This window comes from Phycodurus eques, chromosome 10 (assembly GCF_024500275.1).
Source record: "Phycodurus eques isolate BA_2022a chromosome 10, UOR_Pequ_1.1, whole genome shotgun sequence".
NCBI lineage: Eukaryota > Metazoa > Chordata > Actinopteri > Syngnathiformes > Syngnathidae > Phycodurus > Phycodurus eques.
Window position 1 is genome coordinate 24,371,553 of NC_084534.1, and position 11,398 is coordinate 24,382,950.

The 11,398-nt window shown below is 43.8% G+C and overlaps 1 protein-coding gene across 4 annotated transcripts; it reads right to left on the bottom strand.

Annotated features, from left to right (window-relative positions):
* Positions 1-25: 25 nt before the first annotated feature.
* phtf1 (putative homeodomain transcription factor 1) lies at positions 26-10,035 on the bottom strand. 4 transcript variants are annotated; one of them, XM_061687112.1, is made up of 17 exons: positions 9,545-10,017; positions 9,259-9,350; positions 9,077-9,133; positions 8,935-9,004; positions 8,716-8,874; positions 6,790-6,979; positions 6,595-6,703; positions 5,793-5,957; positions 5,306-5,548; positions 5,115-5,243; positions 4,431-4,700; positions 3,505-3,636; positions 3,343-3,429; positions 2,582-2,737; positions 2,248-2,343; positions 2,064-2,189; positions 26-1,170 (listed from the first exon to the last, which is right to left on the bottom strand). In XM_061687112.1, the coding sequence occupies exons 2-17, from the start codon at positions 9,286-9,288 to the stop codon at positions 1,150-1,152; spliced, it is 2,040 nt and encodes a 679-aa protein (XP_061543096.1). In that variant the 5' UTR covers positions 9,289-9,350; positions 9,545-10,017; the 3' UTR covers positions 26-1,149. The 4 variants fall into 4 exon arrangements, with proteins under 4 accessions (XP_061543096.1, XP_061543097.1, XP_061543098.1 ...); XM_061687113.1 differs by lacking the exon at positions 8,716-8,874 and having other exon boundaries at positions 9,545-10,018; XM_061687114.1 differs by lacking the exons at positions 26-1,170; positions 2,064-2,189 and having other exon boundaries at positions 2,565-2,737; positions 9,545-10,035.
* Positions 10,036-11,398: the final 1,363 nt, after the last annotated feature.

The window sequence follows — 11,398 nt, forward strand, 5'->3', positions numbered from 1 at the left end:
TTGCTCCAATAAACAATACCACCAATGGAGTTGAAACATTTTATTATACGAAGCTTTTTCTGGTCCATATTCTAAAAACAAATAGAGGAACTGATATTGCAAAAAGTCCCAATTTGTCAACACAAATCCTCGTACAATAAAATCCTAAACATCGTTGCATCATATTTCTTTCATACATTTGGAGTAGAGACAAAAAACAAAGCTGAAGTGGTTCCCCCAAACCTGCATGAACTCTCCTGTCATGTTGGTTTCTTTGCTGCACCAAAAATGTTCACAGACGAATGCGACCCGCTGCAAGTTCACATTCCAAAAATAAATCATTGCGTGAATATTGGAAAAATCCCAGAAATAAAAATCCATACATTTTCCATAACATTTTCCATCCATCCATTTTCTATGCTGATTTACTGTTAGAGGTGAAAAACATGCTGCCTTCATGGAAGCCAGGCGAGTGAACTACTACACCGTCAGTGACCCCACATAACCTTCAATGTATTTACTTCAAAATTTCTTTGATGATTAAAAAATATCGCTGTTTTCTCCGAGTCCCTCCAATATTCCAAAAACAAGCACGTGTGTTTTATTGACGACTCTAAATTGTCCTTAGGGGTGAATGTGAATGGTCGTTATGCGCTTTGTGACAGACCGGCGATTACTTCTGTGCTCTCTCTTCTCTCGCCAAAAGTCAGCGGGGATATGCTTCAGCTCACCTCTGACATCACCCTAATGAGGACAAGCGCTTCAGAAAATGGACGGATGGATAAACACACAGCATCGTTGGTAATGCTAAGAGACGAACATAAGCAGGAGCGTTAAACAATCCATACTTGCATAGTTAAATTCATGACAGTGGTCCTCAATGGAGAAGGCAGATAGTGGTCATAGTCTATTAATTCATAAGTGCTAGAACCTGAAATAAATAAAAACCCCTTAAGATGCCCACCTGTGTTAAATTAATGGCATTATGTAGCATGTGTTATACCTCAGTTGACTGTACAGTATTTCACTTTCCCGTTATGTTAAACCACATTCAAAGGGGGGGAAACGCCACGCGGCGGGCGGTCAGTAGTGTTGCACGTGTGTCCAGAGGGGCGACGGGTGGACCTTTCTCTGCTTTAAAAGCCAAAAAGTCCTTTTGCTGTGTTCACATTAAGGTTTGATTTTCCACAGCTGCAAAACACAAACACAAGAGATTAAACTGTCGTGTTCCAGAAAAGGAGAAAAGATGGGAGGTATTAATAAAAAATTGTGGATCTCAGCGACTCTTTTTTTTGTTTTTTTGAGGGGCGGGGGGTCTTTTTTTGCGACAATCAAAAATAACACTCAACCAGCGTTGTTAATGTAGGGAGAACACAAGTAGAAGAAGAATATATACAAAAGGTTAGGTGAGGTAAGCAAACTGCACGCATCATCATCAACATGCTAAGGCGGTGGTTCTCAAACTTTTTATACCTTGTACCGCCCTACAAAAACGACTTAACTCTCCTAGTAACACTATAATGACCAACATTAAAATATAGCGTCAAAACTATCTTATAAGCTACTGTAACAATATGCACAGTTTGAACATTAACGCTGCATTTAACTATGGGGAACCCCCCCCCCCCCCAAAAAAAAACAGCACTTGATTCAATTAAAATTTGCACATACTGTAAATGTTTAAAAACAAATAGTTCATATGATCAAATGTGTATGCATTGCACTGTACTTGAAAGTTAAATACAACTGAACTGAAATGTACTAGATTAAAAAAAAGTTTCAACAGGCTGTACGCATATTTACAAGCTTCATTCGAATCCATTGGATTGTAATTTCATGTATTAAACGTTGTAAATTTGAGTTGTATTCAATTCAGTTATTTTTTTGTGCGTCACTCGAGAGAGTCCGTGTGGCACTCGTACCACACTTAAAATCACTGCCCTGAGGTACAATTTTTGTTTTCATTTTAATGTCGTTAATTGGTCACCGGACAAATTAAACTCATAATTAAAGCACCACTGTATTGCTAGATCTCTCTTTTTTTTTTTTTTACAGTTCTACTAAGGTTCTACTGTGCGACTCACTCTGATGTTGAAGCCCAGCAGGTCGCTGACCACGGCGGACACGGCCGACAAGATGACCACCCTGGTGATGTTGTAGATGAGTGGGTTGACCGTCAAGCCGAGAAGGCGGAACGGCATGTCCAGCTCCTGGCGGGAGGTCGGACGTTAATTATCGCTCACACATCAAAGTGTGTTCTCACGTCACCTTCATCAGTTTCGTAGCCAGTTTCAAGACGTTGTTCACAATGTTGAGCTCCTCTTTCTTGTTGGGCTTTTTCTCGATCTTCAGATACAAATTGATCTGAAAGGCACACAAAGTGGAAGTGACACAGTGACACCTGCTGGTCACGCGCACTCACTGGCCACAACATTCAGTACACCACAATCAAATGCGAGCCAATCAAATTCTGAAGGGAAAAAAGTTGCAATTTTACAAGATTTAAGTAATCCTATTTATTTAAGTGGTTAAAATATCATTTCATTTGTTTTATTTCGAGGGAATAAATGAATATAAACGCTTGCCGTTTCCGGGTTCTGACCTGCTCAGTGAGCAGCACAGAGGAGTTGCTGTACTTGCAGTTGGTCTCGGAGCCCAGCGTGGCGAGACGAAGCAGGAAGAGCACGAGCGACGAGGCCCACAGCATCAGCTCCCAGTTGGTCAGCGAGTCCAAGAAAGTCTTGTGGCTCTGCAGAAGCTGACAAACACACCGGCGACTTCAGTCGTCGGGTGACACGAGAAACACGAACTCAAAACGCACAGGTGGGGAGGAACACGCTACATTAAATCGGTCGCATTGCCTTAAGTAACTCTATGAATTAAATGTGAAATTAAATTGAAATGAAACATACTTTTTACTTTTGCTTGACTATTTTTGTTAAAAAGAAATGCACGGAACACAAACGCACGTGTGTGTATTGTGTATGTGTGTTTTGTGTATGTGAGAAAACATTTATTTTTTTAAAGTCATCTCTGGCCGGTGAGCCTATTGTGCTATTTTCATGAGCGTTGAATTTGCTTAGTTTACGTTATTTTATAAAGATTTAATTTATTTTTATTTTAGTTAAAGTGATATTGTTGGGCAATATTGGAAGTTGCACGTTCCTATTTAATATTTTTGTCAAAAGAAAATTAAGTCACTCCGTACTCGAGTAGTTTTTTCACTGAGTGAAATACTCAAGTAATCGTTTGGAGAACTACTTTTGACTTTTACTTGGGTCATATTATTCTAACATAGCAGTACTTATCCTTGAGTACAATTATGGGCTTCTCTACCCACCTGTGTCAACACGCTGCGTTTACCTGCGCACAGATAATGAATGAGATGGAGAGGGCAAGGAGGAAGATGGTGGACACGATGACGTCGACGGAGCGCTGCGGCCCTCGCCTCTGCAAGCAATGAATGAAGACGTGGGAGCGGTCAGACAAACGTGCGGCGGTCGGTCGCGACGGCGGGATCCGTACCCGGAGGAAGGAGCGCAGGGAGAGCCACATCTTGATGTTCTGCACCTTCTTCAGCCGGAAGTGAGGGATCTCAGACTTCTTGGCCTTGCGAGCAGACGTCAGGTGGCTGAAGTGTTTGGCGAATAAAAGTCTCTGTGGGAAAGACATCATGTAAAAACAGTCAATGGATGGAACATTTTGTGACACTACTTAGGTTACATTAGAATGAGTTGACCTGGTGTGACAAGTAACTTTGATCTCGGGATTCTCCTGGATTTGATAAGATAATGCACACACAGGCTGATTTTTAGTATACACTAATCACAAAAACATTGGGATATTGGGCTTTCGGGTGCAATTTCAGAATAAACCTAAAATGTACTATAACTTTTACAGGTGACCTTAATTTGACCTTCTCTAAACTTTTGAATGCACATTTCTGTTTCATATTTAAGTATATTTTGCACAACTTGCTCTTTGATAAGCAGTAAAATTCACGTTTGATCCTTGAACCAATACACGTACCGATTCAATTCGAATCGGTATTTAAGCGGTCCTCGTCATCATGCTGCTCACATTTTGTCATCATGAGATGTTATTGTGAGGCTTCAGACAGGATGTTCTCAGAGAAACTGCAGAGGTTGCAAAAGGGATACAGAAAGACTGGAAAAGTCATGGATTCGTGTAAGTTGTTTATTTTGCTGTAAAAAAAAAACAAAAAAAAAAAACCACCTAGCAATCTGGAAAGCACTCATTGAGACCTTTTGAGCTGTGACTTGGTCCGGTTTACTGAAACCTGATTTTGAACTTGTTACGAGCGACTTTAGGCGCCTCATGGAGGCGTGAGCCGGCTCTGGGCTCACCGGATCGTATCAGAGAGGGGAGCGCAGTCGTGTCCTGTATCATCCTGCGAAAAAACAGAAACCTCCTCGAGCGTCGCCACTCGCCTGCTTGTAGGTCCTCTCGGCCACGCACATCATGAAGAAGAAGAGTCCCGTGAGGCACACCCTGAGTACGGTGGTGATGAAGAAGAAGGCGTAAGTGTGGGCGCTGGCCGGGCTAAAGGCAATCTCCAGGAGCTCGGCCGCCGACGGCGAGCCGAGGCTGAACATGTCCAGACGCTGCGCCAGGCGGAAGGCAAAGGGCAGGAGTGCCAACGTGGCCGTCACCAGCCCGCCGAACACCAGGTAGCCCACGCCTTGCTCCGCAAGCTTCACCTGAAAAGGACAAGATGAAGTATCCGGAACACTGCGCCCACAGAAAGTGTCGTTTTCTACGTCGCAGACGTTTTAATACAGTCGAAAAGCCATTTTGTGAAATTCAGTAAACGTTTGACAAACAGCCTAAATCGCCTGTGAGAAAATACGGCACAAATGTATTTTATGGTATCTATGTTCTTCTACAGTATCTATGACAGCGACGTATAATGACATGCAGAACAACTCTTCCACGACCACCACATAAATTATTAGTCACACTTTGTGACATTTTTAATTGGTGGTGTACCGTGAGATTTTTCTCATGCAAAATATGTACCTTGGCTCCATAAATTTTGGGAAACACTGAATTAATCCATAATGTTACATTAGGGTCCGTGAGGTGTCAGTAAAGTAATCTGACAGCTACCGTACCCGGGTGAGGATGATCCCGCTGATCTCCAGCACAGACATATCCGCTTTCTTACACTCGCCCAGCTCCCAGATGATGGCGCTGACTCGGTCCCTGGAAGGGTGGCACGGCTGGAGCCAGGACAGCTGGTGCTGCGACGACATGCCGCGGCCGTCATTGTAATTCACATCTGTTAGAGAGTCTTGGGTCTTACCCCTGTGATGCCCTGCTGCAGGCTCTCGGCATCGCTGCTCAGCGTGGTGGTCTGCTGCAGCGCCAGGCCGCCCGCGAACCGCCCGTTACCCTCGCTGTCGCTGCTCCCCGTGGAGGCGGAGTCGGGGCCCTGGAGGAGCTCCTCCCACATGGTGTCGTCGGTGTCTGAGGCCGGCCGGGAGCCCACGCTGGGTCGCAGGCGTTCCACTTCCCGCGGCTTTGCCTTGAAGGCCCCAGCTCCTTCCTGTTGTCGCACAAGGAGGGTCAAACGGGGTAAACACAGAGCGACAATTAGGCTGAAACTGAGCATTTTTCAACACTTCCTTTCAAAGTCAGCAAGAGTCGGATTATTGCAATCTTGAGCGATTATCCTGGGGTGTGGGGTTATGTTAAGAGTTTTAGTTAAGATTTTTTTTTCCCCACCCTGGGAAAAAAAAAAAAAAAAAAAAAGATTAAAATGTCCACAAGCAGAGGGCAAGAAGGTTGACCTGAGGCCGGACTGCAGCTTTGGTGGTGGACTTTCTGGAGCGCACAGAAGATGGTGGCGCGGCTGGCGGCCAGGGAACGGCGGGAATCACGTCCACTGTTTGCACGCCCTCCTCTTCCTCACTCGAGAGCTCGTCCGACGCGCCGAAGCCAGACTTTCTTTTGCTCTGTGGCGATATGGCAAATAACAGAGTTTGAGCAGTGTCTTTATCGGAAATATCGTAATTTCGGCGCCCGTGGATTAATTTATTCACAGATTTTTGTCAAAATATATTTTTTTTAATTATGGGGAGAGGTTTTCAGACCAACAAACACAAAAATGGGTGGTAGTTTTCCGCTTATTGATGTTTAAAAAAAAATGTGTTTTCCACAGTAATTATAAATGCCGTCAACTATTCACAGATTTTCGCTATTCAAGGTTGGGCCCTATCTCCCATGAAATGCTAGGGTCCACAGTATACTGTTTTCTTTTTTCCAACCTGATGCTATTTGTAAATAACATTCCCCCCTCAACCTGGTTTATTTTGATAATATTTGCTCTTTTCATAATATTGGATATTATTGTTTGCTGCTGTAACCAGTGGATTTTCCTGCTTTGGGATCAATAAAGTCATCATCTTTTTCATATTTTCCCAGAAGATTTATTTTCAACTCCAAATTGTACCACTTTAGAGGTTGACTTTGGAGGTCTTACTGCATTTGGCGAATGTCATGTGTACTTTTGGAAAACATTTGCAACCCGTCTGGTGTCTTTCAACCTTTCCCGAGCCGCTTCTATCCGCTGAGTCTGACTGATGCCGGTACCATTCTGTTTGCTCGCTGGACGTCCTCGAACGGCGATGAGAGTTGCGGCTCCTTATCCTCGCTCTCATTCTTCTCGTCCAGTTTCTTCTGGGCCCTGCCCTTCCTGGGCCTGATCGTGACAAGAAGGAAAGAAAATAGCCGGCTGCTTTGCTACACAGAACATAAAGTGCTTGGGCCAGGTTTCGAGTATCTCACCTCCTCCTGCGGGCCGGACTGCTGCCGCTGTTGCCGTTGCCGGCGGCTGGACCGCCCGAGGGCCAGCGGCTGCACTCGGTGGACACGATCTGGCAGTGCACGGTGCCCAGCAGCAGCATTAGACACAAGGGCCCGAACGCCTCGCTGGCACTCGCCCCGGGGACTTCCACATAGAGCACCACGGCGGCCACTACAGAGGAAGAGTGGAAGAGTGGTGCTCAGGTGTGTGGCTTAATTACTGTAAATACACTCAGTGGAAGCAACATGAAGTACACCTGAACAATCTAATGAGAGCCAGAAAAAAACATTCTGCTATATTTTTGCAATTGTGCCTTTACGAAGATAAAAATGCAGACACTGCAGTATAGTAACGTCGACAAAATACAGTCAGACCTCAACTTAAGAGTTTTTCGAGATACTAGCCGTCACCTGTTTTTTTCGTCTTGAGTTGCGAGCAAAAACGTGAGTTACGAACGCGAGGTGGTGCAGTTCGGCAGATAGTGTACACTTCTTCAAAAAAAAAGAGGTCAAGTGCTTGCTTCAAGCTCTTTATTGCCATTCCCAGTTGAATGTTACTGTAAAATTAAACATAAGGGAATTGTAGGTAAGGCAATTACACGTTGTCTATTTAAACAAACCACATAACTTGTCTTACAAGTCTGCGAGCCTAATGCTAAAACACAATGCAAAACGCCATGGACGGGCAAACGAAACTAGCATTGATGTTGCGGCATTATAACCCTTTGAGCAGCAGCTACTTGAACACAATCGGTGCAGCGACACAACATATGGAGAAAGACAACATTACAACAACACAATACTCACAGGCATATACTTACTGATCTTACTGAGCACTGTTGACATACTGAGCTTACTAAGCACTGTTGACCATCTTCGTGCATCTATGTACGTATGTTCATAGATGCATGATCTATGTACGTATGTTCATAGATGCATGATCTATGTACGTATGTTCATAGATGCATGATCTATGTACGTATGTACGTATGTACATAGATGCACGTATGTATGTATGTTATACTGCACCCTGGTGGCCAAGGTGCGAACACCAGAAGCATATTAAAGCATAAAATCGTCACGTTCAAACTGTTTAATTATTTATGCTCTATTTAATTGTGCTATTATTGTATGTTTCTATAAAGTACAGTACTGTAGAGGGCTATCTGTCTTATTGAAAAACAACTAGTTGTTTTTTTTTTTTCCTTCAATGGGGGCTGGAATGGATAAACGGCGTTTGCGTCATTTTAATGGGGAACGATTATTTGAGATACGAAAGCCGGACTCGCCATTGGCTCAGCAGCATACTGGGTGGGGGTCACTCATTTGCATGACACAGGGCCCGAAACATTTCAGCAAAATAATAAATGGTATAAAGCATCCTAGAATTAATTATCCTTGGGGTATTTTGATGAAAGCATGTCACAGACATAAACTCTTAAATTGTAAAAAAATGCACAAGAATGCCTCCTTAAAACTTAGACAGGCAAGTTGATGCTATTTTTAGATAAATATTTTAAACCACGACTCACAATATCTCAATGGAAAATTATCCACAAGCGTAAACTGCAGTTTTGATGATAAAATTCCGATACAAGTCATTGTGTAGTTTTATATTTGTGCTGTGATTGCAGGGGGTCCTCGGATTTCCACTCCGTTCTTATGGTTGCGACATTTGACATTTGTCAGAACGCGACAACTAACGCTCCAACAGTAGTAAAGTCAGGATTATACTATATATTTGTATGACAAACACTTCCAGGCCATGAATATAAAATAAATATTTTACACAGTATCTACAGCATTCTTATATTTAACTGCCTTTGATTTATTCTCTAGTTTGCATTAATTACATTTACACCGTCATTTAAAACCCAAAAAGTTTATCATCAGTCGGACGCAGCCAACCTTGCATAAAGTAGAGAAGCAGAATGCACGAGGAGATGGACTTGGAGGTGACCTGGATCCACCACGGGAAAAAGAAAGGGAAAAGCAGCACGCGGACCAAACCCTTGCGAGTCAACGCCGTCCAGGGACTCTGCGGTTTGGCTTTGCTGAACGTGGAGCCTGCAAGGGGAGAAGCAATGACGGCCCCGAACGTGACGGCTTGGCAGCTTGGACTCTCACCTCGGACTAAGTCGACGTCGATGAGATCTGACTTGATGTGGCCGGTCTTCCTGGGCTTGCTGTCCAAACCCTAGTGGAGAGATGACTTGGATATAGACGCGCACAAACAACCTCCTTTTACAACATTTTCTCTTCGTCTTACATTTAAATCTGTCTGCTCCAGAGACTTCTCCCAGATTTGTTGATCGTAGGCTCCAATCTGTGGCATCAACGACATTTTACTGAACTAAAACGGATAATCACCAATGACTTTCTTCGCTTCACCGTGGCCATTGTGCGTTCCCGGGGTGATAAATAGCCACTTTTATAAATACACCTGCCCACCTTCTCTTGATACCAGGATATTCTGGCCATTGTGTTTTGTTGCTGGAAGCCCTGATCCACAGTCAGCTCATTTCCCAGAGAGCCCAGGCGAGCTGAGGGCAGGAAAACACCACTGAAACAAACAGGAGGGGTGACCGCGAACTCACCGAACTTGCCAGAGGAGCGTGTTAATAAGCGATGCGACAGCATAGGTGGCTATAAAAGTTGAGCAAGCTAGGTAACAAGTACAAAGGAAGACATTTGATACTGTGCCGTGTCGGTTAGCTAGCAAAGTAGCCAAACTTACCTGCTAGGAATGTTCGAGTTGGCACATATTGAAAGACGCTAGGTAATCATTACAGAATGGATGCTGAGTGCTCTTTGCATTTTAATTGTTATGCAGACATTTTGTAATCCTTTTTCCAGTGCTCCAGAGGTGTATTGAGGCGCATTCGGAGTTGCTGATTTCGTTATTTTTTTTTCTAACGTCACCTTTATCTTCCTCGACGTGAACGTGACCAAATTAATTTCATTAGAACGCGTACTCATGTTACAAAGTAGCCATAATTAAGTTTATTTCAGGCATTCCGTGGCGCCCTTCTGTTTTTACAGCAGTGTTAATCGTCCGCTCTTCTTTTCCGGGTTTGTTGGAAAGATTTTTCTTTTCTTTTTTTTTTTTGTCCCTGAATTTTGCTTGTCAGGCAGAAATGGCGCTCGGGCGAGCTGCATCCGACAGCCACAGTGGATCCATCGTAAATAATGTAATCATAAATACTTGAATATAAATAATACACCAAGACAAACTCAAATTTCACTGTACAATCTAACACACTGTACAATCTAACACACTCATTGGATTCAAACAGTTTACGAGGCGGAAGACATGTATTGCCTGTCAGACTACCGCAGGAGGTTACGTTACGTAACTACATTCAGGTTAATTATTTTGACCAATCAGAGAGACGCATGGAACAACACGATTGCATCTGCTTTACAGCGGTTCCTCGGTTTACGACAGGACCAACAACAGAATCAGAATCATCTTTATTTTGCCAAGTATGTCCCCCCCCAAAAAAACCACACGAGGAATATGTCTCCGTTAGTTGGAGCCGCTCTAGTACGACAACAGACAGTCAATTGACAGAGAACCCTTTTGAGACATAAAGACATTGATAACTGAGCAATAAACGATTGCTAGTTATCTGGTAATGCCGGTACAATTATTATTATTTTTTTTTGACAATTGTGCAAAAAGATGCAGAGTCCCCTAGCACTCAGAGCAGTTTGAAACACTAATGTAGCAGTAGTCCGGTGCAATGACCATTGTGCAAAGGGCGCCGAGACTTCAAGGAGTGTATGCAGTTTTAAGTGACTAGTAGCGGGATAACCTGGGACAATGTTGATTGTGCAAATGTTGCAGATACTCCTCAGTCAATGTGCAAATGGGCCGATGCTACTCTGGCATGAGTGGCCAGTATTGGTCAACAACAGATATGCAAATAGTGCAGCGTGGCGAGACTACTACAGTGAGTGCACGAGTATGTATAATTGGCCCGACAGAAATGTGACAACAAACTAAGAGAACAAAATTGGCAGCATGTTGCAACCGCTCCAATTCCTGTCGATATGCAGACTCGTCACCTTCTTTGATGAGGCCGACGACAGTGGTGTCATCTGCAAACTTCAGGAGTTTGACAGTCGGGTGTGTCGAGGTGCAATCGTTCGTGTAGAGCAGGGGTGCCCAAACTTTTTTGCCCCAAGAGCTACTTTTTAAGCAGCCAACCTCCCGTGATCTACCTTTTTTTTTTTTGCGCCGTGGGGGCCGCGACCCTGTCTCCGGTTTGAGAGCACAGAGCGCTACCAGTGAGCTATAATTCTGGGCCGCTGACACAGCTCAGCACCAATGTATGTTGATGTACCTTGCATCACCGCATGAGCCAATTTTGCATAACACAACATGATTAACAATGTCAATTTTCTTGTCATTACCTGAGTTTACGCCGATGACTTGCACTGAAGTGAATCAGCCAGGGATGCGTAGTCAGAGTCGTATTTTCCATGCACAGTCCTAAAATGCCATTTCCGTTCTTTGGTAACGCGATGGCAGACTGGCAAATGAGGCATACGCATTTCGAAAATGTCATCATGAAAAAATACTTCT

Bases quoted from the DNA above. Each gene is read 5' to 3' on its own strand.
- phtf1 (XM_061687112.1), bottom strand. From the start codon at position 9,288: ATGGCCAGAATATCCTGGTATCAAGAGAAG. The intron at 6,980-8,715 runs GTTGGCTGCGTC...CTTCCTCTGTAG, and splicing joins GCTTCTCTACTTTATGCAAG to TGGCCGCCGTGGTGCTCTAT. The intron at 2,344-2,581 runs GTCAGAACCCGG...TGTGCCTTTCAG, and splicing joins CTGTGCTGCTCACTGAGCAG to ATCAATTTGTATCTGAAGAT.